The sequence below is a fragment of the Adelges cooleyi genome, unplaced genomic scaffold, assembly GCF_023614345.1.
Source record: "Adelges cooleyi isolate 19-005CV unplaced genomic scaffold, UGA_ACOO_1.1 ACOO_flye_CR_arks_rails_tigmint_CR_PRNA_247, whole genome shotgun sequence".
NCBI classification, from domain to species: domain Eukaryota; kingdom Metazoa; phylum Arthropoda; class Insecta; order Hemiptera; family Adelgidae; genus Adelges; species Adelges cooleyi.
The window spans coordinates 11,502,879-11,529,563 of record NW_026095912.1 but is presented as its reverse complement, the minus strand read 5'-3'; the positions used below and the strand labels follow the sequence as shown (position 1 = coordinate 11,529,563).

General features: G+C 30.7%; 4 protein-coding genes and 1 long non-coding RNA gene across 9 annotated transcripts in view; 3 read left to right on the top strand and 2 right to left on the bottom strand.

The window, feature by feature from the left end:
* Nucleotides 1-487: 487 nt before the first annotated feature.
* On the top strand, nucleotides 488-8,021 carry LOC126836605 (congested-like trachea protein). The gene is made up of 5 exons (XM_050570162.1): nucleotides 488-765; nucleotides 1,190-1,304; nucleotides 1,832-2,149; nucleotides 7,129-7,305; nucleotides 7,385-8,021. Exons 1-5 carry the CDS (start codon nucleotides 664-666, stop codon nucleotides 7,591-7,593), a joined length of 921 nt encoding a protein of 306 aa, XP_050426119.1. The 5' UTR covers nucleotides 488-663; the 3' UTR covers nucleotides 7,594-8,021.
* Nucleotides 2,302-6,451, bottom strand: LOC126836604 (slit homolog 1 protein-like). Its single transcript, XM_050570161.1, has 4 exons — nucleotides 6,323-6,451; nucleotides 5,477-5,647; nucleotides 5,270-5,395; nucleotides 2,302-4,234 (listed from the first exon to the last, which is right to left on the bottom strand). The coding sequence occupies exons 1-4, from the start codon at nucleotides 6,380-6,382 to the stop codon at nucleotides 2,345-2,347; spliced, it is 2,247 nt and encodes a 748-aa protein (XP_050426118.1). The 5' UTR covers nucleotides 6,383-6,451; the 3' UTR covers nucleotides 2,302-2,344.
* Nucleotides 8,022-10,153: 2,132 nt separating the features above from the next.
* Nucleotides 10,154-12,720, bottom strand: LOC126836834 (probable ATP-dependent RNA helicase DDX43). The gene is made up of 2 exons (XM_050570488.1): nucleotides 11,103-12,720; nucleotides 10,154-11,033 (listed from the first exon to the last, which is right to left on the bottom strand). Exons 1-2 carry the CDS (start codon nucleotides 12,527-12,529, stop codon nucleotides 10,628-10,630), a joined length of 1,833 nt encoding a protein of 610 aa, XP_050426445.1. The 5' UTR covers nucleotides 12,530-12,720; the 3' UTR covers nucleotides 10,154-10,627.
* A 106-nt stretch (nucleotides 12,721-12,826) lies between these two features.
* On the top strand, nucleotides 12,827-16,580 carry LOC126836835 (uncharacterized). Of its 2 annotated transcripts, none has more exons than XR_007685403.1 (5): nucleotides 12,827-13,139; nucleotides 13,768-13,878; nucleotides 15,983-16,136; nucleotides 16,212-16,352; nucleotides 16,423-16,580. It is a non-coding gene; the product is annotated as an uncharacterized LOC126836835 (long non-coding RNA). The 2 variants fall into 2 exon arrangements; XR_007685402.1 differs by having other exon boundaries at nucleotides 12,828-13,139; nucleotides 16,212-16,332.
* A 3,723-nt stretch (nucleotides 16,581-20,303) lies between these two features.
* LOC126836388 (probable phosphorylase b kinase regulatory subunit beta) overlaps nucleotides 20,304-26,685 on the top strand; it is a 37,090-nt gene continuing 30,708 nt past the window's right edge. For all 4 annotated transcript variants that reach the window (XM_050569727.1, XM_050569726.1, XM_050569729.1 and 1 more), the window contains exon 1: nucleotides 20,304-20,618. In XM_050569727.1, coding sequence (XP_050425684.1) covers nucleotides 20,513-20,618 — 106 coding nt within the window. In that variant the 5' untranslated portion in view covers nucleotides 20,304-20,512. The remainder of the gene's footprint in view (nucleotides 20,619-26,685) is intronic.

The following is a 26,685-nucleotide window of genomic DNA, read 5'->3' as shown; positions in this document are numbered from 1 at the left end:
TATTTTCGCGTTTTTTCAGTCGCAGTGGGTATCAATATATATACATGTATACAAATCCCAACAAGCTTATTGCTTTTCATCCTACTTAAGTATCGCCATGACGACAAGTAAGATATATAAATAAATAAATATATATAAATATATATATTTATATTTACATAATATATTAGAAAGGTACTTAAAAGGTAGAAGTTTAAATGTGATTTAACATATTATGTTTTCGATACATGTGCACAAATCAATGCATAACTTTTTCCCAACTTCATAGTTTGAGCTGAAACTGTGAAGTCTTTATAGCTTAGAGTTTGCTGAACACGTACACCATACCCAAAAATCATTAATTGTTAAAATTTCTGCCAAAATATGAAAATGTAGGGAAAATATGTGTTTTTTGATACTTTTTTAGAGATAACAGAATGATAGCTGATAAGAGATTAGCATTATTCGTTTTCTCAGTTTTATCACACACAAAACAAGATAACAGATAGAAAGTTGAACAGTTGACTAAACGACCTGTTAGACAAAATTAATTCAACTAGCTGGTAGTCTAGTCATCGTCAATTTATTTTCCTACCGTTCTTGTTGTAAACTAGATAAATTTGCTTAGGTACTAAGCCGATAGTTTTAATTTTTTTTAGTATATGTATAAACTCAGTTAGGATCATGTCGACTGAAGGTAAACCCGACCCGTTGAAATATTTCATTGCCGGTGGATTTGGTGGAATATGTACAGTGTTAACGGGCCATCCGTTAGATACAATAAAAGTACGTTGTCTGCTTTAATACATTAACTTTAAAATTTATTACTATATATTATATATGATTTGGTTTGCGTGTAAATATTCAAAGTCATATCTACAATGATTTATTGCTCCTTATATATTGTGGCAACCTATTTTAATTATTTTAGTCCTTAAATATCTGTTTTCATAATTTATTTTGATTATCAATATTCAAGTACGTCATAATATTATAATGCAGAAAAATACTAGGTAATAATGTCATAAAGGATATTGATAAAAGTTCAGTTGTATACTTTAGCTTTGACGCGTATCTCAATAATACATAACTTTGATTATCAACAAAAGTGGTATTATAAATCCTATAGAATCGATTATAATATTAATTCAAACAAAACTTGTATATTTTCATTTCAATAACTTATTAGTATTGTATTTATATTATTCAGGTTAGATTGCAGACAATGCCTCCCGTGCAACCAGGTAAATTACCCATGTACACTGGTGCATGGAATTGCGCTGTAAAGACTGTTAAAAAAGAAGGCTTTTTCGGATTATACAAAGGTATTTTATTTATTTTATTTTAAACCTTAACAGGTTAGGTGCATGTAATGTAAATGCATTTTAAAGCAAAAAGCCTAAAACGACATTAATGCAATTTTTCGGAAAGGCAAAAAAACCTTTGTACACTAACATATAAGACACTTAACAACTTTTTTTCTGGCCTACTTAACAAGAACACTAGTTTAGTATACTAGTATACTATTGGGTATTACCTGTGTACTTTTTTCACTAACTGAACTAAATTAAAATGAAATTTAATTATAGACATTAATTAATTTAAAACATTTTATTGGTTAATTATATTGCAGTGTACATTTTTACTGTAATATGGTTATCGTATAGAGTTATTTTGTTCATACTTATTATAAAAACCTATTTAAATTTAAAAACTGCATAACTGAATATTAACTTATTAAAAGTAGCTAAAATTAGTAAATAGTTAAGGAGTTTTACTTTTAAGTTTAACTATAAACATTATAATTAAGTACATAATTTAAGTTGTTTTTACAATTTGGTTTTTCTTTTAGGTATGGCAGCACCGATTACCGGTGTAGCTCCTATATTTGCAATAAGTTTTTTAGGATTTGGATTAGGAAAAAAAGTATTTGCTCCTAGTGGCGAAAGCGGTGAAAATTTGACTCCGGCACAATTATTCTGTGCCGGATCGTTCTCCGGAATATTCACTGCAATTATTATGGTACCCGGGGAACGCATCAAGTGCATATTGCAGGTACAGGAGAGCGGTAACCAGAAATATAAAGGACCAATTAGTGTTATTAAAAATCTCTATGCTGAAGGTGGCGTTAGAAGTCTGTACAAGGGCACATGTGCGACATTACTTAGAGGTATGTGACTTTAATTTTATTCGTTATTGTTTTAGAAATATATTATTACACAAAACCAAAACTAATTCATTTGTTAGTGAATCATTGATTTAAATAATCTAAAAATCCAATTTTAAATATTATAGAATGAATTTTAGTTGAAAGTATTTATTTATCAAATATAAATATATTTATATTTTTAAATTGCACACAAATTTAAACATCATTAGGTGTTGTATTTTTTATTTTATTCTTTCGGATTGCTTTTGAAATTTCTTCTTTTAGAATATTCTTGTTTTTGAAAGTACCGTTGTTCAACTGAACTAATTTCTCTGCTGTCTCTCCAATCGGATCTAATGTTGTACTGTTAATATTTATTGATTGCTTCGTTGCTGATGTACTATTGTTTACTGCAACGTTGGTAATTTTGTTTGATGTAACCACAGTATCTTGATTATGGGATGTTGTCATGTTTATTTGCGAGCTAAAGTTGTCGTCAATTTTGGTTTCTTTTGCATCAGAAAAATGTGTTTGCTTGTATTCCTTATACTTTTTTTTTAGGTAGGCGATTCTATTTTTTTCAATCGACTTCCTTTCACAATTCAAATACTTTTTGAGCACATATGATACTGCTTTGCCGTTAAATCTCTCCGGACTGGAACATACTGGTTCTGCCTTTTTGTTGTACACGTAAGATGTTACGGTCTTAAATGAACAACCGTATCCCTTTTTGTAATGTTCCCACTGGCAGACGCGTTTATTGACTTGCCGAATGTCTTTAACCATCAATGATATGTCCCACGATTTCATGTGACATGAACATCTCAAAGGGTTGCCGTCCAACCGTATAAGCACTATGTTGGAAACCGTCTTGAAAAGCGTATCCGGCACTTGAATTATCTGATTATTGTTGAGTATGATCTCTTTGAGAGAGAACTGTTGATCGAACATGCCGGGAGGGAGTTCTTCGAGGAGATTGTACGACAAGTCTAAGTGTTCCAAGTTGTACAAGCCGTAGAACGAATCCATGGACACTGATCGTATGGAACAATTACGAAGCACCAGCCGTCTTATGTTGGGCACTTCAATGAAAGCGTCGAATGCCACGTGCTCTACCGTCCCGCTGATTTCCAACTCGATCAGGTTGGCCAGTCCGTCCAACAAGGACCGTTCCAGGACGGCGACGTTGATGTTGATCAGACGGAGTTTTTCCAGGGAATCCAGGCCAATTAACGAGCTGGGACGAAGAACGAGCTGAACGGCGGGCGAACCCAGCACCAGCTCTCTGGTCGAGTTGAGCACTTCGAACGTGTGCGGGAAGATCGTCTCCAACGGGTTGCCGCCCAAGTCAGCCGTTTCCAGTTTGGGTAGAGGTGGAAACGTGGTCTCAGACAGCGAAGTCAGTCGGTTGTTTCTCAGGTTTAGGTACTTGAGGTCGAGCAGTCCGCCCAGGCCTGTGGTTTGCATTCGGTTTATGTTGTTATCGGCTAGCGACAGGCTCTTCAGCGAGACTGCCCCGTAAAACGTGAAGTCCGGCACGTACTCGATGACATTGCGGTCTAAGATAAGCGTCTCCAGCGAATCCAGGCCGTCGAACATTTCCCAGGACACGTCGCGCAAACCGCAGTCAACCAGTCTGAGGAAAACCAGGTCGCCGTTTCCTGCGAACGGGCTACTGGGCTTCTTCTTGGCCTTGGCTTGTTGTTCGGTCTGCTTCTTGTACACCTCGTAAGGTACCATCTCGGCGTCTTTGGGCTGCAGGAACACTAATCGGTTCTTTCCCGTCGGACCTTCGCCGCTGTCTGACTGCTCCCCGTCTACCACCATCATTGGCACCAGCTCGTTGAACGCGTAGATGTTCTCGTGCTTGTACGGCCTGGCGTCCACCGAAGGTGCTGGTTCGTTTCCCTCCAATGTCAACCGGTCCAGCGACACACCTTCCATGCTCAGGTACTGCACGCTTTTGGCCTCTTCAAACGTCCCGTCGGTAACGTGCATTTTACCCGACATTCCATGGATTTCCAACAGGACCAGCGCCGGCAGATGCCACTCCTCTCCCGTTATGGTCACCTCGTACGCGTCCGTTGTTTGGTACAAGATAAGCGCCTGGAATAGCAAGCAAAATTAATGTCTGCAACACACTACATCATTGGTGAGCGTGAACATCAATACCAAATATATTCAATCGGGTTTGGAACTAAGTAAGAGTGATGAGAGAAAAATGGAAGTGGTTGGAATGAGAATATGGAGATGGGGGCATGGGGTGACAAAATAAGAAACAAGCTTATAAAATGAAGTGTGAGAGTCAGCCCAGAGCGAAAAAAAAGAGAGAAAACAGATGGAGAATCAGTTTAGAAGCGTTGAAAAAACGGAAGAAAGTGAAATTGTAAAACAAGTTGAGAGATAACGGCAGAGAAATTAAGAGGTAGGCCCACAAGTAGGCGTATGTGATAAATAAGACACTGATGTGTAATGTGTATGGATTTACTTATTTATAAGTTATAGCTTATTAGTTTGCATTTTATAAAGTCGTACGTAAGGTATATAATATTCGTCAGTTTTTTATATTTTTTTTTTTGTTTAATATGATTTAGTCAATTTCTCATGACCCGTGTTGTTAAAAAAAAAAATCGTTTGGCAATAAATACATAATTCCCGAGACAGGAATACTGAGAATTGACGTGCGCTGAAAACTTTCACAATACTCCTACCCGGTTCTCCTCGTATGTAGCCCTTATTGATTTAGTGTACCTGTGCAAAGGTTGTTGACTCGACCGAGCGTTATACGGCGGATAATGTATTCTACCGCCGCGCTACAGCTTCGCTGGCACAGCTAGCGGATTCTTTAAAAAGTCTTTATTGATCCGACCCTCGAACGGGGGGAGGGGTGGTAACGACAGATCCCCGCAGTGCTTTGGAGAAAGAGAAGAGACGGGGAAGTGTCAAAGCACTTCTACTGCGCGTTACATTTAATACAACCAGTATAGTCCCAGAAAAAGAAAATTCACTAAGCCTGAGCGCAAACCGCTTTGGCGAGTTTTTGACTAAACGAAATTCGAAATTTCACCACCCCTTTGAAGCGAATTAATAGAGCGTCCTTATTGTTGTGATGTTAGCTAAAAATCTGTACGTTATGCTCACTTCAGTGTCGGCCGGTACGGAACCCAGGAACGCCTTTGGGTCGGTCACGTTCATAAAAAGGCACAGAGCGGCCTTTAGAGACTTCTTTGGTCCTTCGTCGTCGGCGTCTGCTGTTTCGTCGACGACCTTTCAATGTACAAACAACAGTAATGGTTGGAATCGATTGGTCAAAAATCATGTCAGAGACTATAAATGCGGGTTACATACTTCGTTATGCGGTGCCTCGGTGCTATTGGCGAACTCGAATTGCGCCTCGTGTCTTAGTCCGTACCTTATCCATTTTGAGACGGCCAGTTCGGCGAAAGGAGTGTACCTGCAAGTGCAAGCTCTTGGGCAGTTACCTCCCCAATCCGAGTCCTCTCCGTCGATTAGGGTTTCCTTCGAAGAACGCAGATTAGATAATTAAGTCGATAATTGATAGTCTAATCGCCAAGCCTCTTTTGGAAACTTGGAGATTCAAAATAATGTCTATTGATGTACTTGAAAAGTGTTAGAGACCCTTTTTGTCTTCTATTATGACATAGTCGTTAAAAGATGCATCTAACGGGATTGACAGTTTTATCGAATAATTTTCAGATATTCACTGAATTTGATTTTTAACAATTAGTTGAAGCGTTGATGCAGTTTTCAATCTTAATTGTAATTTAGGACAGGATAGTTGTATGATTTGGACATTGAGTTAGCTAAAATTATTTTGGAAGGTAACTTAGGCTTAGTGGGTATGGTTCTCCTAGCTTCAATATATATTATAGTATACACAATACACATGTTATAATCAGAGTAAAGGAGTGAAGTGAGCAAGGATGGGAAATTATTTTTTGATAAAAACAAACGTAACAGTATAGTAATCACTTATTATTATATCGTTATTTTATAATATTGAAAGTATTAGCTGAGATTTTATTATGTTTATTGCAAAAAAGAAAAAAATGTTTAATATAAATATTAAAATTAGTCCGTCCGTAAATGTGTTATTTTTATTTATTCTGAATTATGAAATTTAAGTTTCTGTTGATTAGTTATTACTATACAATTATTATTGTAGTATTTTACCTTGGCATAGACGGACGTGAGAAAAATGCAGCTAAGTAAAGCAATTTTCTTGAAAAACATTTTGCTTGTTGGCGATATTGTTGCTGGGTTTTGATAGAATGAGATTTTAACTAAAATGAATTTTCCATGACGGGGCCAATACTTTATTATCACATAAACATCATACTCCTTCCTGTCTGTCTAACAGGAACTGGACATATATTTTGGCCGTGGGAGTATATCAATGTAATGTGTGTAAAAAATATATCGTTCAAATTATCACTCGTATAATATAAATATAATGTACCAGGCCTTATTTTTCTATAATTTTTTATTTAAATAAAAATCTAAATAGTGTATTTAGTTATATTTACTAATAGAACAAACATCCGAATAGGAATGTCAAATATATTTTTAGTTTCTAACTTGAATACATTTTTTTAAAATCAAGTAGTATAATTATTTATTTACTTAAAAACATGAATACAAATGTTTTGTTATAATTTAAAATGTATTGAACAAACTAATGTAAGTATTTAAGATATTTTTTAATAAATATAAAATAAAATACTAAAAATTAATTTATTATTTTAAAAATTCAAATAAAAATATATTCAATTTCTTAATAATAAATTATTTCAACAGCAAAATACAATAAAAACAGAAAAATAGGTAAAGTCAATTAGATAATAAATTGTTTAATACACTAAATGAAAACCGTTTTAAAATCACTCTTAATTAGCAAATAAGTGTTTTGTTGCTGTGAATAAAACATTATAAATAAAAAAACATGTCATATTATTATTACCGTTGTCTTATTTTTTCAGACATTCCTGCTTGCGGTGTGTATTTTACGACCTATGAGTTATTAGTGAATTACCAAAAATTGAACAACGACGGTAAAACGAACATGTTAAACACAATACTTGCTGGAGGTATGGCTGGCATACTGAACTGGTTAGTGGCTATGCCAGCTGACGTACTCAAGAGTCGACTACAAACTGGTCAGTATAATTTTAGTACGATAAAACCATTGTTTATGATTATGTGCATTATTTGATATTCTTGTTTTAAATTTTATAGCACCCGAAGGCATGTATCCAAGAGGTGTTAGAGATGTATTTGCCAAATTGTATCGTGAAGAAGGACTGAGAGCGCTTTATGCTGGAGTGACACCCGTCATGCTCAGAGCGTTTCCTGCAAACGCTGCGTGTTTCTTAGGCGTTGAATTCGGACTGAAAACGTTAAACTTCTTCTTTCCGCCAACATTGGCTATCGACGAATCTCTTTAAGACCTATTGTTGTTAACCTTTATATTATTTAGTCCGACTCTGAACTACTATATGTAATTAGGTATTATTTTGAAGTATTCATTTTGGCCATTGTTTACTAGGTTAAGTGTTTACGGGTTATTGATTTGTATACAGTATTTATCATGGTGAAAATTGTATGTATTACGTATATAATACATATACATAAGTATAAAGGTATACCTTTAATACAAAGGGACTGCGCTTTGTCAAAATATATATCTATATTGTAAGTTAATATTAGAACATAGACTAAGGTATTATGAAATTTTTATTGTGATTTTTTTAAATTATTGTTATTTTTATCTTATTAAAGTATTACTGAGCGATTAATTAACTATGAGCCAATAAGTGTTTGTAATGATTAAATTATATTAACATTTTTTTGTAGTCCATCTAGAAAAAATAATAATCTCTTAAACTAAAAATATTGTTTTAAACTATTGAATTTTACTAAAACACCATAAATTGAAAATCAAATATTTAAAATATACATTTTTATTTACCGCATCACAATAATTTGTATTTACTCTGTAAAAAAGTTGACAATTTCAATGGAACATTGAAAAAAAAAACCAAATATGAATATATGTATTTTTAAAAAAAAAGTTTAGCTCTTATTGACATTATCCTTATTTTTTATAAACTAACAAATAAAAAGCTATATTTTTGATAGTGTACGCCTGCTACTTGCTACCCAAAATGAATATAGATAATTTAAGTTTAAGAATAAAAGTAAAAGAAAAAGTATCTGCTTTTATTATTCAATCCATTCAATTTGAAATGTGATTTGTCCGATACTTATATTGGATTATTGCAAAATAATATAAATTACATGAAAGCTATGACAATATTTTCTGACTTAAAAGTGGTCAATGACGTAGCTGAGAGGAGTATTGGTCAAGTTGAAAAGTATTGTCAATGTCTCGCTCAAAATAAAAATCAAATGCAATTGTTACTCCAAGGAGCATAAATGAATCGCAAACAAATCGTTAATCAGCAAATGTACTCTTTCTACAATGGATACATTTGACAAAGGGTGGTTTCTTGTTTAATGAGTCTGGATTAAAATAATTAAAAAATAAAAAGCGGGACAGAAAAAATTTTTTTTGGTCATTTTCTGAATATTTATTGCCATTAGTTAGTTTTCTATAATATTAAAATTAAAAATTGAGTAGTCAGTATCGGGTGTATACTTAAAGTGACCAGATCAAAATTCTATAAAAGCGGGACAAGTATTCAAAAGGAACTAGAGGAAGTGGGGTATCCCTCCTCATAAAATAGTACTCGTAGGAGGAGTTAATCTCTCTTAATAATTGGTTTTGGGTACACCTTTATTTCTTCATGCTAAAATTAGACATTGCAAAAAAAAAAAATCATAATCAAAATAGGATAAAAATCAAAATTTAAATCAATTTTTCATTGAACATAAAATATTTATTTTATTAATACCTTAATAAAATTAAGTATATTATATCCTTAACAAAAAAATTATAAAAACAAAATGTAACTTTAAAAAACAAGAATTAAATATTATAACAAGTAAACTTATAATTACAATCAAAGTAGGATGAAAACCAAATTTAAATATACTTAATACAAATTTATAAAATATTTAATACAGATAAAAAAATTATTAATACTTAGTATTTATCATTTGATGCAATAGATTTGAGCAATAAAGGAGATTTTTTATCAGTTCTAACCACTTGGGTTTCATTTCTAAAACCGTGGTTACCTATAGCCGATTAAGAGTCCAGATCATAACGTGATAAACACTAATGTCTAGGTCTCTATGATAATAAGTGATATCACTGTATAGATTATAGAAACTGTACAAAATAAACTGATGAGATCTGATGGAACACAAAAATATACACACCATAAGTGAAAATAAGAAAAAAATAACTATTGTTTAAAATCGGGACGTCGATTAAAAGTCGGTACATTTTACTGTCCCGATTTGATCACCATATTTAGCGGGACACCTGCTTGAATATCGGTACTGTCCCGCCAAAATCGGGACGTCTGGTCACACTATGTATACTATCATCTACTTTGTTTTTTTATTTGTAAGTTTATAAGAAATGAAGATGAAGTTAATAAGAGCTGAAGTAATAAAACAAATTCGATACGTCTTATATTAAATTTTGCTTTGTACTCATTTTTTCTATTTTTGAACCAGTCTAATATATATATTAAATAATATGTGTACTATATAAATTAGATAATAAGATTTACATAACCATGAATCGGTGATTTATTTTCAATTAACTGTTAAAAGTACTCATTGACTTTTTATGCATTCTAACTGAATCAATGATTTCAGAAACGATACAAGTTAATTTTTTTATACTTGGATAATGGATAAAAGCTGTGTAATATAAATAATTTTGAAATTAAGTTTAATTTAAGAATAACTACTTATTATTTAGGCCATTGTAAGTTTTGCATCTAGTTTATTAATATATTACAATATTTTAATCTATATTATTAGATTCCAATAACAGTATATACTATTTCATTTAAAAATTAACACCTGTATAGATCAAAAGTTACTTTTGAATGTAAACATGACACTAGTCATTGACTAAAGATGTTTTCACTTTCATTCTGATTTTCCTTTAGTAATTTTATCGGTAAAAATAGTATGACAAGTCGTTTATACACTCAACAGATAAAAACATATGACTAGAGTGTGTTTCTGCTACAAACTCCATTTCATATAAAAGTGACTTGTATCATTCCTGCAATCATCAATTTAAAACTTAACAGTAATATCCAAAAAATTACGAAAAAGATAATTTACACGGTCAAATGTGTTCTTACTTCTTAGAAGAAAAAAATGTATTAAGTAAAATTTGATTAATATTAAGTAGATTACATATTTAAATTGTATACAAATATAACAACATAAAACAGGTATATAAATTATATAAAAAGTGTATAAAGATGGTATAAAAAAACAGTTTAAAGAATTCAATGTAAATTCTATGCCTAATCTAACTTCTATGCTTTAATTATAACTTTGGGAACTTCTTCCCTCCAAACTTTCATAATTGGCCTCTGGGTTTTCCTTTGTAGTCTCATTATTGTACTGCTTGACCATGTGGTGCAACTCATTCGGAACATGTTGATTTGACTTGTCCAATATGTCAATGAGTACCTCTGCGAAATGTGCATCGTGTTGGGTAAACAATGTGATTGCTGAACCTGTCTTTCCTGCTCGTCCTGTTCGTCCTACTCGGTGAACATACTCTTCAATGTTAGTTGGAAAATCATAATTTATCACCACTGTAATGTCTTGTATGTCGATTCCCCTGGACGCTACATCGGTGGCAATCAGTACAGACACATTGTTGTCACGCATGTCCTGCAAAGCCTTTTCTCTTTCCGCTTGTTCCCTGCCACCGTGTATACATCTGTAAGATAAGAATTAAATGTTCAAACAAGTAACAATATACATTAATATGCTAACAAAGTAGCCTTACCTGCAGTTTATGTTTCGACTGCACAGCTTACTGTACAGTGAATCCACAGACACCTTTTTACGCATGAATATTATGATTTTGTCATCAGCCGATAAGTTTTTCATATAATTTTCCAACCAGGCGTCTTTCTTGTATTCCTTAGTAACGATTGTCTGTTGTTTTACAGTGTTAACAGTGGTCAAATCAAATGTCCCGATTGTAACATGTAACGAATTATCTGTGTATTTTTCAGCCAGGTATTGCACGCCAATTGGCCATGTAGCACTAGTCAATACGGTTTGTCTGTCCGGTCTAACATTCATTAATGCTGCTTCAATCTGAACTTCAAAACCCATATCGAGCATACGATCTGCTTCGTCCAAAACTAGAAATGAAACTTGAGTAGTGTTAATATTTCGAGTGCTTACAAAATCATTGAGTCTGCCAGGAGTGGCAACAATAATTTCTGGCCTTTCTTTGTTCAAGCGGTCTTGTTGATGATTCATGCTGGCGCCACCATAAACACTCACCACATTTATTCCATTATAAGTGTATTTTTTTACTTCTGTTTCAATTTGAATTACTAGTTCTCTTGTTGGACCTAATATTAATACTGATGGACCAATGCGTTCATTGCGTGGTGTTGGCTGACGTTCGAGATGAATCAATGCTGGAAGTATGAACGCTAAAGTTTTACCTGTACCTGTCTGAGCGATTCCAATTAAATCATGCCCACTCATGATAATTGGCCAAGCTTGGCACTGTATGGGTGTTGGTATAGTAAAGTTCTGTTTCTTTATTTGTTTCATAACTTCTGGGTAGTTATGAAATGCATGTTCAAAACTGATAACAGGTTTTGGAATCTGTTTAGATTTTTTATTACCTCTTACATAATTCACCATGATGTTATTTTTTGAGAGCCTGAAGGCTTTAACGTCCTTGTCGCTCATAGCTTTAATTTCTTGGTGTTCCACGTAAAACTGTTTTAAAATTGGTTGCAAGCACTCTGTTTGCTTACGTTCCATTTCTTCGTTTTCACGGCGAATTTCTGCCCAGGCTTCTTCGCTCAAATGTAATACTTCCGGAGGCGAAGGCATTCGTTCACTTCTTTTTTGTTTGTGCTGACGTTGATTCCTTGTCTTTCTGACTGGTTGATTGGATTGTTCTGCAGCAAAGAACTGTCTGTTTTGTCTCCGAGGAACGCTTTGTGAAGGTTCACTCTGCATTGGTGTTACTTTGCCAACAATCGCCTCAATAAGATCTACGGCTACTTTCTGTTGTTGTTGAGTACCTCTTATTTTCACTTTACAGACGTCCAGTGTGTCGCTATCCACTATTTGCACCTTCGCGCCACTGGATTCTTGTATGCTGTTTATTTTGACCCCACGACGGCCGATTAACATGCCGGACATTCTTGATTCGATTTCAAACATAGTTGGCGGGTCCATTATTACCGTAAATTCAAGACAACACTGGCCACAAAACTAAATTGGAAAAGCAATACAGATATCGGGAAACAAGATTGAATCTGAATAATTTACACTCGTGATAAATTCAGTAGACCATTTTTGTATGTTTCGTCGTGACTTTATTTATAAATAATATATGTTAATTAAAATCAAATATTGTCATTGACGCCGTTGACTATAACGTGATTATAGCATGACAATAATTTTACCTCCAGTATATCATATACTGATATAACCTAGCCACAGGTATAACCTTGTATTTGATCTAGCAGCTGATAAGGCTGTCCGCCGTAGCAACCACTGAATAATTGCATTCTGTGTAGCAACTAGCAACTAGCATTTGCTTTTTTGTGATTTTGTAATGAAATAAATGTGACTCGGTAATTGGAATTTGTAATTTGGATGAGTACTCTCAAATTTGTACATGCAATTGTCTGCAAGTAACAGAGTGAACGATTTTAAAGAACGCAAACATTTTGGACTTGAATTCGTTTTACATTTATAGAAAAAAAATTGGCAATCGGTAAACTACAAAACAAAAATGTCTGTAATGTTTTCATTCGTTTCGATGGATCATTTGTACATAAAAGTTAAGTATTTATTTAATATATTACCACAAAAAATATTCCCTTAATCTTTACAGTGTATGATTTTAGGGAGATCAGTAATCATCATAGTTCAAATACAAGTGTTTTGCAATCTTTATGATTTTTGTTTCTTTTGTTTTTGTCAAATGTATATAATATATTCTTTTTCTAAGAGTCTACTGAGGGGTCTAATTTCAAAACCAATCTGCACATCTGCATATAAATCACATGCATTGTTTGACAAAATGTTCAATTGGAATATTACGGCTCTTAAATTAATGGAACTTTATTATAAGCTATAATATGTTGTACCTAATATGTTGCATACAGCATAGGTATAAAACCATGAAATAAAAATAAAAATTTTGGATTTTAATTGGTTATATGTTTTAAATTTATTTGATTAGTTTGTTGCAAAACGTATTAATTAATTTTGCAGTAAACTTATAAATAATGTGAAACATAGCCCATGATATTTGATGTATTACAACAATCTAGATTAAGAAATATTTCAAAATTAAGGATACTTCAAATTTTACATAACAGTCGATAAATTCAACTATTATTTAAGTGTATTACACATTTTAATGTTGACATAACCATATTCTATTATTCATTTTAACATTACAGGCATATTTCTAGTGACTAAGGAAAATTAAAAGTTGAATAGTTAGTTGTGACACAATATCAACAAAGATCTGAGAATATACTTAACAATCTTTTTACTTTCTATTTCATAAGGTAATTATTTTGTGTAATCATTTGATTTATTTATTAATTTTTGTATGTTTTATCATAGGTAAGCTGTTTCTTTTAATGTCAAACAAAAGTGTTTAATACACAACAGCAACAATTTTGATGCAGACAAGTGTACAGTACAATACTTGAAAACCAGTTTTTTTTTTTAAGTTCATAGTGTCCTGTAGTGTTTGTAGGGCAGATTCTGATATTTTTCGGGGGTCTCAAATTATCCGACCGAAATAATATAATGTAGTTCATATAAAAAAAATAACTAAATAATTTTGTTTCCGGTTTTTACAAAATTTGTGAATTAACCAATATTTACTAATTGACATGTTTGCTAATGCTAATCGCTTCATCTTCCATTGTCAGAGGTGCACTAATTAGTAAATTGTAAGACTTCCGGAACGTTGATGAACAAGTCAATTTGTAAATATCAGTGTATGCACAAATTTTGCAAATAATATAAATTTTATAAATAAACATCAATCTCCATACCTACTTTAAATGATTTATAAATACTGGTGTTTTGTCACAAAATAATTATAAATACAATTTTTAGACTTTAGTTTAAGATTTTTAGATTTTCTAAATAGTTTAGTCAACACTATTTAAAATCTCTCAGTGAGCAGAACTCGGCCATAGCGATTGCCTTAACCTACCCAAACCAACCTATTAACTTAACTTTAGGCCTCTGACCACTGTCACATATTATTTCTTAATAGTATAAACAGTTTTAAAATATAAGATTAATTAAGAGGACACACCAGTTATTTTCTTCAAAAAATTAATTTTACAAATTGTAAAATTTGTAAAATTTTGTATTTTGTAATCAAAACTAAGAGACCAAATTTTCACATAATAGACAACAACGCTGTCTATGCTCTACCATGGTTCTTTTTTTTATATTTCAACCAGTTTATGAAAAATTAATTAATTAAGAAAGGACTTTTTTAAAAATGATATAGCCTTGGTTATATTAGGTATATTGAAAAAATACGGATGTTGGAGCACAGATAATTTTGTCATAGATAATATGTATGAATTTCTTTCCTTAACTATATATGAAGCCAGAAAAAAATTAATCCGCATATAACTCAACTTGACAGAATTTTTTTTTTAAATAGCTGTCAATGATGCTGTGATAGTCCTTAAAATAATTAAACTACCAAATAAGATTCCTAACTACACTGAACTAATAATTACACATCACAGTTTAAACTTTAACTTAATATCTTGTAAAAATTGCCTAGACTTTAATCCTTAAAAATGGGCGGTGTGGCGTCCTCTTAGATTGAAAAATGAATTTTTTTTTTATATAGCTTTTATTATAAAATATTTAATTTATCAATTATAATAAGAACAATTCAATTATAACAATATATACAAACAATTAAATTAAATTATACATTTTTACAGTGGTGTATTTTTAACAACATTTGGGACGGGGGGTTGTAGTTTTTTTTATACTATCCGGTGTTCGCAATTTCTATACTCGTATTTTTTGTATAGACTATTTCACTCTTATCTAAGTCACTTCACCCTCTCTCCTTCGATGCCAACCACTAAAAACTTACTTATGTTAGTAAATATTTGTATTATAATTTTTTTGTATAATTATAAGTCAAAGATTTTTACTCACAATTTTTAATTATAATATATTCTTGGAATTCTTTTTTTTTTATAATAATAACACTAAATTAAATTAAACTATAAAATCAAGAAGTAATTTTTATATAGTTTTTTTAGTACATAGTCTGTCTTTACAATTATGGTTTTGCTAATGACCATTGGTGCTGGCTGCCGAGGCCAATTATAATTTAAACAAATATATTTTTGAAAGTTTTATTGTAAAATTATATAAAACCTATAGAATGCCTTTGTCTTTGTATTGTTAAATAAGTGGTTTCATTATAAGAAAAAATGTATGAATTTGTTGTACATTGAATACAAATTTGTCAAGTGTAATACATTTTTTTTTGTCAGGGGGGTGTCCAGACACTGTGGACACCCCCCTCCAAAAATACCCCACTGTTTACTATGATTGAACATCGTTGATTATTTGTGTTCAAATTTTAACCAGAATGTGATTTTTATTTTGCAGATGTTTATATTTATGATGATGACCTGTGGGGTACAACAGGTCTACCAATTGTAATCTAATATTGTGAATTTAGGTATTATATTAATATACTATTAGTTACCGCTAAAAATGTCTGTGGAGCCACAAGTTGAGTGAAAAGTAGTAGAAGATGAAGGTATGATTTAATATTGCAGTTGGCAAATTATAGTTATAATTGTTAATACAAATTTCCATCGTATACGATTTTCAGTATCTTACTTATCACTCAAATGTCGCCAGGAAGAGCAGTTGATTGACACAAATGTCACTAAAGTTTTCAATAAGAACTTGGATATTAAGTTATTGATTAGGAGGTTGTAATATGCTTGCTGGTAAAGTTATATATTAGCATGTGATAATAAATCATAATGATTAAATAATATTATTAATAAATAATAATAAATACTGTTACTGTATTTCAGATGTTATTTTATGTCGATTCATACAAAATCTGCAGGGAAACAAGATAAAAAAATCCAGCTTACAATTCAATTGATTTAACTTTTTACCACTTTTTTATTATTTATGAATTATGTTTTAAGAATTTTTTATTAAGAGCTTTGGTTGATGTTAAACTTGAACGCATATGAAAATTAAAAATTTATAACTATTTTTCCTCGTTATGGATTTTAAGTTTTACTTTTAAGATGCTCCAACTTTCTAACTTAACGCAACATTTTTATCACAGAGTAATATTACCAAAAAAAAGAAACTTTCCCAGCATTAGCTACTTTTCTTATATTTTTTGTTTTTCTTACTATTTGAATCAATAGTAATTCTTCATACTTTTTTTTTTTTTGACATTTGACACATGGGAAATTTTAGTTTTTTAATTAGACAAATTCCAACATAAAAATAGAATAATTTTTTTTGGTTTGAAAAAAAATTCCTAAGGCTATAATGTGAAACTTGAAAATCGTTTTTTTGATAATAATTTGTCATTTGATATATCGTAACATTGTATTTTTAGCCAGTTATCACTTATCATGTTTCAATAAGCTGCAACTTGATAAAAACAATTTTTATTATAAATTACCAAGAGAGTGAATTTGAAGTATTTCAGGCTTCGGCTTTAAGAATCATTTTGTAAATTATAAAAATCTTGATTAGTTTTCAAGTTAGAATTTTTTTAATTGAAAATTAAAATTTTCCATATAAATAATATTAATATGGAATTATGGAATTTTTACAAAAAAAAAATCTTGAAGAAGTACTAGGGTTGAGTTAGGGATTTTTTGTTCAATTGCTTTATGGACTAAAATGATGAATTTGTTAGCCGCATCGAGAATATGGTATATCGAATAACGTAATGGTAATGGACGGGCAACGGAAAACTTGTGTATTGGATCCTTATAGTCTAGTCCAACAAATGTTGTAATTCCAAATAGAAGCCATAATGCCGACAAACTATCGAGGATATTGGTGTTAAACTTTATTTTTGTAGCTTCTTGCACTGTCAGTGTTGGTGTGGATTATCTTTTTTTTTTTTTTTAGAACAATTAAAATTATAATTAAAGATGATTAAAAGCAGACGGGTTTTAAGGAGTTTTATACAGGCAATATTTAAAAAAATGGATATTAATAAATTTCGACCATGTCAATTTATTTACAAATTAATTTGTGTAAGCTTCAAAGTGTTATTTTAAATTTTACAAATTTTCCAATGCGTTAACGCTTTTTTGGAGGTATTTTAGACTAAAAAGCCTGATAATAACCTGAGGCATAACCAACAGAATAGTCTGAGATCAATTATGTAAAGAGATAATATATGAGTATTTTTACTACTCCACTAGGTTATGTAAGAAACCGATTACAAAACATTTTTCTCAAAAGTCTAACATTATATAGAAACGATGACCTATGATGTGAAAACTATTAATATAATTATTTATAAATACTTATAGGTATATTTTTTTTATTTTTCAAAATTGTGGGACTTGGGTGTTATTGGATACCAATTAAAGTAAATTGGCATAATTTTGAATTTAAATTGTATTCACTATTCTAGTATGTATTAACAAATTGTAATAATATAACAATTGTTTTTATTTATTGATAAAAATCTCGTTTATCGTTTTTTTTTTAAAGTGAATACTTTTAGGTAATTTATATTATTTATGATACCTATATAGTATAATATAATATTACTCTTACACGACACACTGATCGTAACAATAGGCTTTAATTTTTTTTTTTTAATTCCATGGGAAAATAGTAGATCATTGCTGCGTTTACCTTGAAATGTCAAACATGATATCGTAGTCCGTAAGATGACATTTCATAGGTAGCACTTAACAATAATAAGCCTATTTTTGCCTAAAGTACCTAATAAAAGTGAATTTTTCTTTAAAAAATGCATACCAGGTCGTATCTTAGAAGGGGTGGAAACATGTTCTTTATTTGGAGTAGATTATAGACACAAAAGCTGCAAATTGGACTGATGATAATGTGTGAACATATAAATTAGAACAAATATTAATATTACATGTTAGTATTATGCTATCTGATCCTTAGACGGTTAAAAATTATTTTTGTTAACTATAGATGGATAATTATGGCTGACATATCTCTGACCCTGATTGGCCAAGATGCAATTGAGTTAGTCATTAAATCTAAATACATAACCATTATATAATTTAAAAATATATAGGTACCTTATAATACTTTATTTAAGAATAATTTTCATAATTGTTTAATATTGTTAATATATTTTTTTGTATTGTGTTTTTATAGTATAATTATTGACATCTAAATGATAAATTATTTAAACTTTATTTGTTATTTATGTGTTAAGCTGTATGTAACCATTGTTAATGTATAGTCTATTTTTATCATATAATTAGGTACATAAATGTCGGCAGATCAAAGAGAACTAAATGTTTAAGTATTGTTATTACTTATTAGTAATAATATGTTTGTTTTTGTTATTGAATATTGGTAGTAAATAGTAATAAATAATATTATAATTATCAATAATTTGATATAATTAATATATCAAATTAAATTCAACTCGCATCAAAAGAACAAAAACTGACCTTCATCACTTTACAGTTTAATATGATAAACTACATATTCACATACATACTACATCACCAGTTAACCGGTCGCTAATTATATTAAAATTAAAATTTAGTTAGTATTAAATTTATTATATGTGAACAATATCGTACAAAATGTTCATTGTATATCTACTGTTCTAAAAGTTTAATTATCTTACTACTTGTACTTAAGCCAATAATATGGCGTTTATAATAATAGTAAGAATAAATAAATAATTTATTTGAAAATCAGACTGGTACTGGTGCCACAAGTTTTGTTTTTCCAGCTTCAATTATTAGCAAATCGCCAAAACTAGGATATCTCAGCCCTGAGTACTAGTTTAACAGTTATTACTTATTATATTTTATTATTATCAAGTTTGTGAATTAAGTGTGGAGCTAGTTAGTATTAGTGTTAGTTATTAAGTTTAGAAACTGTAATATTTTAAATAGTGATGGAAATCCGAAAATCCGAAAAAAGGCTATTTAAGCCACTTAAAATTTTAAGTATTAATTGTATTACAATGTAAAGCTGTGTACCTAAGTAAAATATTTTTAATGTAAATGTAAAAATAAAACAAAACACCAAAAACATAAATCCGAAAGCAATTAATATTCAAAGTTAAGCGTTTTTTTTTTTAATTTTCATCATCAAAACACTTTACTTAGGTACACAGCTTTATATTTAAATAATATTTATACGATTTTTAAGTGGCTTTATTAGCGTTTTTATAAAAAAAATCCGAATTCTCAGATTACAATGACTAATTTTTAATATCACTAAACAACCCTGGCGAATTGCATCTTTCAAATGGGTTTTGCTGAAAACTATTTTTTTTTTTTTTTTTTTGGTCGTGGCAGTTCCGTTTTAAGTATGCTGAATGCATTATTATGCATTTCCTCACGCACCAAGTAAGTTTTTGTCGAGCACGTACTATTTCCAGTAGGTCGTCCAGTCGGTTGTACGCAGTTAAAACTTACAAGCCGAGCTGCAACAACAACAGTAGCCGTCGTTACCGCGATTATAGTACCCATACGGCTTTGATAAACACACACAAACACATTCTACACACTGTACACATGCACTGGGATAGTCACTGGGTAGTATTACACTGTAGTATAATATAGTACTGTAGTATTGTAAGTGTTCACGTGCGACTATATTAATATCGCTCGTGCCGCCCTTCCCCTTGAATTCGTTTTTATCTCGTCGCCTGTCGGCCGAATGCTAAAATAAATATAAAAAAAAAAAATGATAAATTTTATATATTTAGACAGCGTCGACGCAGTTGGTGTCCGACGGCGCGTATATGCCATAGTCCGTCCGTTGTGCCGGGTAATCGTAAAAATAATGTAATACACGTAGCTATTGTTTTAGGTGTTATTGTTAATATAAAAAATATACAAATATATTGTCCGTGATTAACGGCCAAGTCGCCGGTCGTAGCCAAGTACCTTTAGGCGACCTACGAAAATGAGCGCGAACAAAGGCAGTTTTTTCGACTCGGACATAGATTTGTATCTGAAAATATCCAACTACGAGGAAACCGTCAAACACTTGGACATATACTACGGAATAGGTCAGTTATAACCTTATAATATTGTTGTTGTTACAGTTATAGATGATATTTCAAAATAAATTGTCTTCTTAAATATTGCATATTGTACCATATTAGGAAACTTTATTATGACCGTGTTTTAGCTTCGATGCAGAGCTGAAAGGTTTTTGTATTTACAATGATGTGTTTTTATTTTTCTGCCTGGACCAACGATATCTTTCGAACCGCTAAGCCGATTTCTTCGGGTAGCAACTTTATAGATCAGAAATCGTATCCGAAACGTACTTTAGTGGGCCAAATATTATTAAAAGTCACCCCTTTCCCCTAAAAAATCGAGAAAAACATCAAAGAAATTTACATATTTTTCAAATTAAAATTACGGTGCTCTATAATATTTTTAAAAAATAGTTGTATTAGTTCAAAGTTTCTATGGAATATTCTTTGATCATATAATTTCGATCAGTACTATCGATAAACGTCGACAAACCAAAAAAAAAATCATAAATCCTTTCACCTAGAAGGGATAGACATTTTTATTTATTTCACTTTTTCCAGAAAAGTTTTTGGGATTAAGGTCTGAACATTTGAACGTTGATCTAGAACAAAACTATAACGTATACAATTTTCTCAAAAAACCGTAGTCAAACTTTTTTCTTATTAAGGAAAAAACCCCCCAAAAAAGGGGAAAATTACACTATGACCGTAGTCATAGTCCAGGTTACTATTTGTGAGTGAATCAACAGTTCATTATAATATTGTTACAGACAATCAATCCTAATCGTAACCACGTTAATACTAAAAATTAATTTTTAACTTTTAAAATTTTTATGTCTTTCTTTGTAATAGGTAAAAGTTTTTATATAAAATTTATTAAAAGTAGTACATTATCATCATACTGTCTACTATCCATTTTTTAGTACATATCGATACTTTAGAGCACACAAGTGCTTTGTCCATTTTTTTCAAAATCGTGATTTTGGTACCCCTGAATTCGTGATAAAAAAATTAATCGAATGAACCCAAAATCACGATTTTGAAAAAAATGGACATAGCACGTGTACTCTAAGCCCTAAGCCTTAGGGCCTAAGGTTATCGATATACGTTTTTTTAGCTTCGATGCGGAGCCAAGGAGGTGTTGTTTTTACAACGATCTTGAAAACAGTCGAATTATTTTAGTTTCATATTCGTACGGAATATTCTTTAGACATTGTATTGTTATAATAGCTTGCAAAGTGCAAACTAATAAATTATCAGTGTACCTATTTCATATGATTATATTAGTATTATAGTACATTATTATATTATTATTGTACATATAGTAAATTAGATATTAGAGAACAGATTATATACCTATAAAAAGCACAATTAACCAATTTAACTTGTATGAACTAGATAATTATTATAAAAATAAATGTTAATCTATACTTGTTATTTAATAGTTTTTTGGGTACCTGGGTATCAGATCTTATTGATATAGTTAAGTGAGTATCGTTGCTTTATTAATTTGAAACAAATCTAAATAAAGTAAATTACAAGTTATGTGAATGGGGAAGTCATTTGAAAAACAGTTACCCCTAAAAAAAAAATTACAAGTTAATAATCCCTACTTTTTAAACTGTGAATAATGATTAAAAAAAAGCCCACATAACGCTTAAGGCCTATACAAAAAGCTCTAGTCTAATTCAAAGAACTGGACAAGAGAGGTAGTCATTAGTAACGTAGCTGTAGCAAGAACGTTAAATAGATGTGTAGAATGACTAAGTTAGATAAAGATAATTTGCATAAAGAAGAGAGAGTTTGAGAATGGCACCAGCAAGAAAAATAAGAGATAGGGAGATATTCTCATATGGGTTGTGAACTAGCAAAATAAAATGGCCTTCACATTTCCCAGTCAAGTTTAATATTTAATTTTATGTAAATGTACTTTTACGCTAAAACTGTCTACTTCCTTAAAAAGGTATCTAAACTTAGGATTCATTTTAATAAAAAAAACTTGTAAGTAGAAAACAAAATATTATTTAAAAAAAAACAAATTAAAAAAACGCTTTTTGTTTATTTATTTGATTATAAATTTACAAAACAAATTACATGTTACAAAAATATCATTGTCATAATTCATAAAAGTAAACGTAAAGGGTAGGCACCAGTGCGTTTTTTTAATTAGTAAAATGCTAATAAGCAAGTATATTATCCTCTTAACACCGAAATATGCAAAAATATGTTTAGTTATGTAAATTCTAGTCTTATGATTGGTGGTTATTTTCTATCCCCTCATCATGCATATACAACCAGTCAAAACACATTTTTATGGGTTACCCACGGTACTTGAGAGACTATATTAGGTAAAATTTTAAATAAATAAAATAATATATATAAAAAAAAAACAATTATTTGTTGAAGAATACCGCACATATTATATACAGAGTGATCATTGTATCGTGTACTACTCAATATCTCATAGGGTTTAGAAATAATTTTTTTTTTCATAATGTTTTAATGCAGTGTGATCTCCATTTTTTTTTGGTTTTTACCCCCTCCCAACTTAGTTTTTTCGATAACAAATTTTAAAACTTAAATGGTAACGTATAAATGTATTTTTTTTTTTTTAATTGAGAATAATGTGATAACAATTTTGCCCGGTCGATAACCAGTTTCGGATAACTATTTTTTAAGTTATTGAAGTTTCAAGTTTAGGGCAAAAGGAGAGATGGTGTGTAGTACTTGTTTTATCCGCGCGCCCTTCCCAACCGCACCTTATTTGTGTGTTAAACTCTTTTAACTTTAAAAACAGTGTTGAAAATTGAAAATCCCCCAGTCAACATTTTTTTTTTTTTTTCATTAATTTTTAATATTGACTGGTTGATAAGTTTTTATAATAATAAAATTCGGAAATAAAACCCCTTGGAAAATACAATCGCACACTGTTATAATATAATACACGAATATCAATTTTCTAAAAAAAAAAAATCAGATAGATTTAAAAATATGTGTATGGATTAAATATATTACAAATCCAAGGTGAAAATCACAATACCTTTTTGTCGTTTCCAAGCTTTACGTGACGATTAATGCCTATGGGGATTAAATTATCTTAGACCGCTTTTAGACCTAAACCTTTTTTTTTATTTCGGATTAACCTGATTTTCTAATTTACCGTCACTTTTTTGTCATACACAAAATAACGTCTAATTTAAAAAAAAAATGAGGTTTTTTACCATTTTTTTACTAAGTGGGATACAATACAGACACAAAAAAAATATTTTACATAAAATTGATATATTATGTTATTAGGTAAATTATTTCAGACACTCGTTTTTATAAAAATAATTAACATTGTTTCTTTTTGAATATATTTATAACATTAATATTTGATAAAATAATAATAATAAATTATTTATAAAGCTAAAACATTGGGTTTGGGGCATAATATTGAGATTACCGGTTTTGGGGAATATGATTATCATTGAAACTTAGTTAAAAGTCCATACATACTTTTAATTTTACTTTTCTTTCGGCTTGCCAATTGGTAAACATGTTGTGATCGGTAGACACGGGTCCTCCACGTGTCTTTCTTCGAGCATATCTGTCCATTACTAGTGTAAACAAATACTTAAGAAGAACCCTTAGCAAACTCATAGCCTTTTTTCCGAATCGCTCCTCGCTATACTCTATAGGCTCTACACGGGTTAAATTGCTCTTTTCTGCTTGTCTATTGTTGTGTTTACATGCATACATTCTAAAGACCATTTTCCCCTCGAAATCGACAACTATTCTCTCGAGACCGCGTCACACATCATAATACCAAACCTCTCATTTTGACGTCAAAGCTTAGTTTACACGCGTAGTGGACAATAAACAATTTAAGGTTCAAGAGGAGACAATTCGTTCTTTCTCTAAAAACCGAACGAGAATTTCCGCTGGCCGATCTAAGTCATTCGAACAATAATAGTTAATCATTAATATGTTGTGCGTAAGTAAGTATAAAATGTTTACAAGTGTCTACTGTTCACATATGTTGTATATGCAAGAGTCTATAAATCATGCGTGTAGCGGGTTTTAGGGTAGGTTATCCATACGGGTGTACTACTGCGAAAAGATATTTTACTATTTATAAACATCATATACATGTACATATACAAGTACATTAAGTATAAGTATATACACACGCAGTAGCCGTCGGGCCTCGTCAATAATTCGGCATTTACCGACCGTACCCGAAACGACCTTTTTCTGGACGCGCTTTTACATTAAAGCCTCAGCCGGAGCTTTGTTATAACAATAAAGGCTAACCACATTTAAATTATGAAGTAGTCCGACGGTCCAAGGTACATAGCATGCTATGTATTCATAAGCCAAGCCCAGTGCATTTAGGTTGTGGCCGCACCAGGCCACAAATCTTCACGAGTAAAATTTGATTAAACGAACGGCTGCATAATAATTATTCTGTAAAATTAAAATGGAATATAAATATAAAATCAAAAAAGTTACATTTCGACATAATATGACATATTCGAATTGTTCGTTAAACTTTTTTGAGTACAGTCTCTACTATATACACTATAGGTAGTATAGGTACCATAAAAAAAACCGCCTAGCTTAAAATTAAAAATCTAATAATTTATAAAGTTTAATTATTTGTATTAAATTTTAATTATTTTGTTGAAAAATGTAATTAAAAGAAGTAATAAATTGTGAATTATAGTGAGTACATTGGTTTTTGCAATTTCTAAAATAGCCGAGCTACCGGGTTGGAAGATTTGACAATTGGCATGGTTTGATTATAGATTCTCACTATTGGAAATTGGGTTAAACTAAGTAAACCCTACTTTTGTAGACAATATAACTATTGAGTTTTGTGCTTTACATGTGCGATGGCACGATAAACATTTTTTTATAAACTTAAAAAACTGAAAAATAAGATCTTAACTAAATATTATCTAAATGCCTATTACCTGCGTAACTAGATTTAATTTGATTTGTATACTTTATTTTAATTTTACAACATACTTGTATAGCCGTTTGTTTATTCAAAGATTAATACAATTTTGCTGTACTGCTCTTTAATTAAGAATTCGCAATTTCTATTGTTGTTATTTTTCTTAGAGCCGGTAAAATTACTTATTCTTATTTAATGAGTAATGCACCCAACAAAAAAGTTTGTACTACTTGAATACCTTTATACATCAAGTCATGCTAGGTAAAACAAATTCAATAGAAAGTATACAATAAAAACTGTTTAGTTTTTGCACAAATAACTCACAATACCTAGTGGAGTTACTAAAAAACTGATACCAATACATCATAACAACCGAAATCAATTATTACAAACAATTATTAAGTTTGAATTATATATATATATATTATGTAGACGAATATTATGAGAAGGTCCGTATAATCTCCTGACGTTTGTAGTATTATCGTTTTGAGAAAATTGGAAACCGAGCATTTAGCTTTCGTATAATAGGTATAATAAATGTTTAATGCAAGAAAACTTTTCGACCGCATTATTATGCTTTTGGTGTACAACCTTTGTCGCTACATTACACCCAGAACCATAATCCGACTTTAATTAACAATTCTGTAGTTGTAATAAGAAAATAAAAATGCCCAACAAGAAGCACATTGTTTTTTTTCTGGTACGGTTAAATAATAATTTTTAATTGCACCGCTTTTAAAATTACATTAGAAAACTTGAATTTGACGTTAATGAAGACACGATTGAACGTAGTATACTTTTACAGATTAGGTCGTTATCTTTTTTTTATCTTTTAAATATCAACAATCGTTGTGTAATCTTAATCATTATTTAAAACAATACAGTATTATACTGTATATAGTTGTAATACAGTACTTTCTTGGCTCCATATTAAACCTACTGCGTATTAAGTAGTATTAATTAAGCCCGACGATATTTTTTTATACGTTAGTTTAGAGTTTTCGTTTTAAATTTTATCTTTTAATTATATACAAATTTTCTCCCTGCTCTAAAATTATCCTAATTTAAAAAAAGATGGTCGATGGGTTTGAGTGTATTTTATGTTATTCTGTGGATAGCAATCGTAAAAAAACCGAAGTTGAAAACTTTACA

Coding starts and splice junctions, on each gene's coding strand:
- LOC126836605 (XM_050570162.1), top strand. CDS start 664: ATGTCGACTGAAGGTAAACCCGACCCGTTGAAATATTTCATTGCCGGT. Junction 766..1,189: donor ATCCGTTAGATACAATAAAA/GTACGTTGTCTG, acceptor TATATTATTCAG/GTTAGATTGCAGACAATGCC. Junction 1,305..1,831: donor CTTTTTCGGATTATACAAAG/GTATTTTATTTA, acceptor TTTTTCTTTTAG/GTATGGCAGCACCGATTACC.
- LOC126836834 (XM_050570488.1), bottom strand. CDS start 12,529: ATGGACCCGCCAACTATGTTTGAAATCGAATCAAGAATGTCCGGCATG. Junction 11,034..11,102: donor AGTCGAAACATAAACTGCAG/GTAAGGCTACTT, acceptor CTTATCTTACAG/ATGTATACACGGTGGCAGGG.
- LOC126836604 (XM_050570161.1), bottom strand. CDS start 6,382: ATGTTTTTCAAGAAAATTGCTTTACTTAGCTGCATTTTTCTCACGTCC. Junction 5,648..6,322: donor TCACGTCCGTCTATGCCAAG/GTAAAATACTAC, acceptor CGTTCTTCGAAG/GAAACCCTAATCGACGGAGA. Junction 4,235..5,269: donor CCGTACCGGCCGACACTGAA/GTGAGCATAACG, acceptor TTGCTATTCCAG/GCGCTTATCTTGTACCAAAC.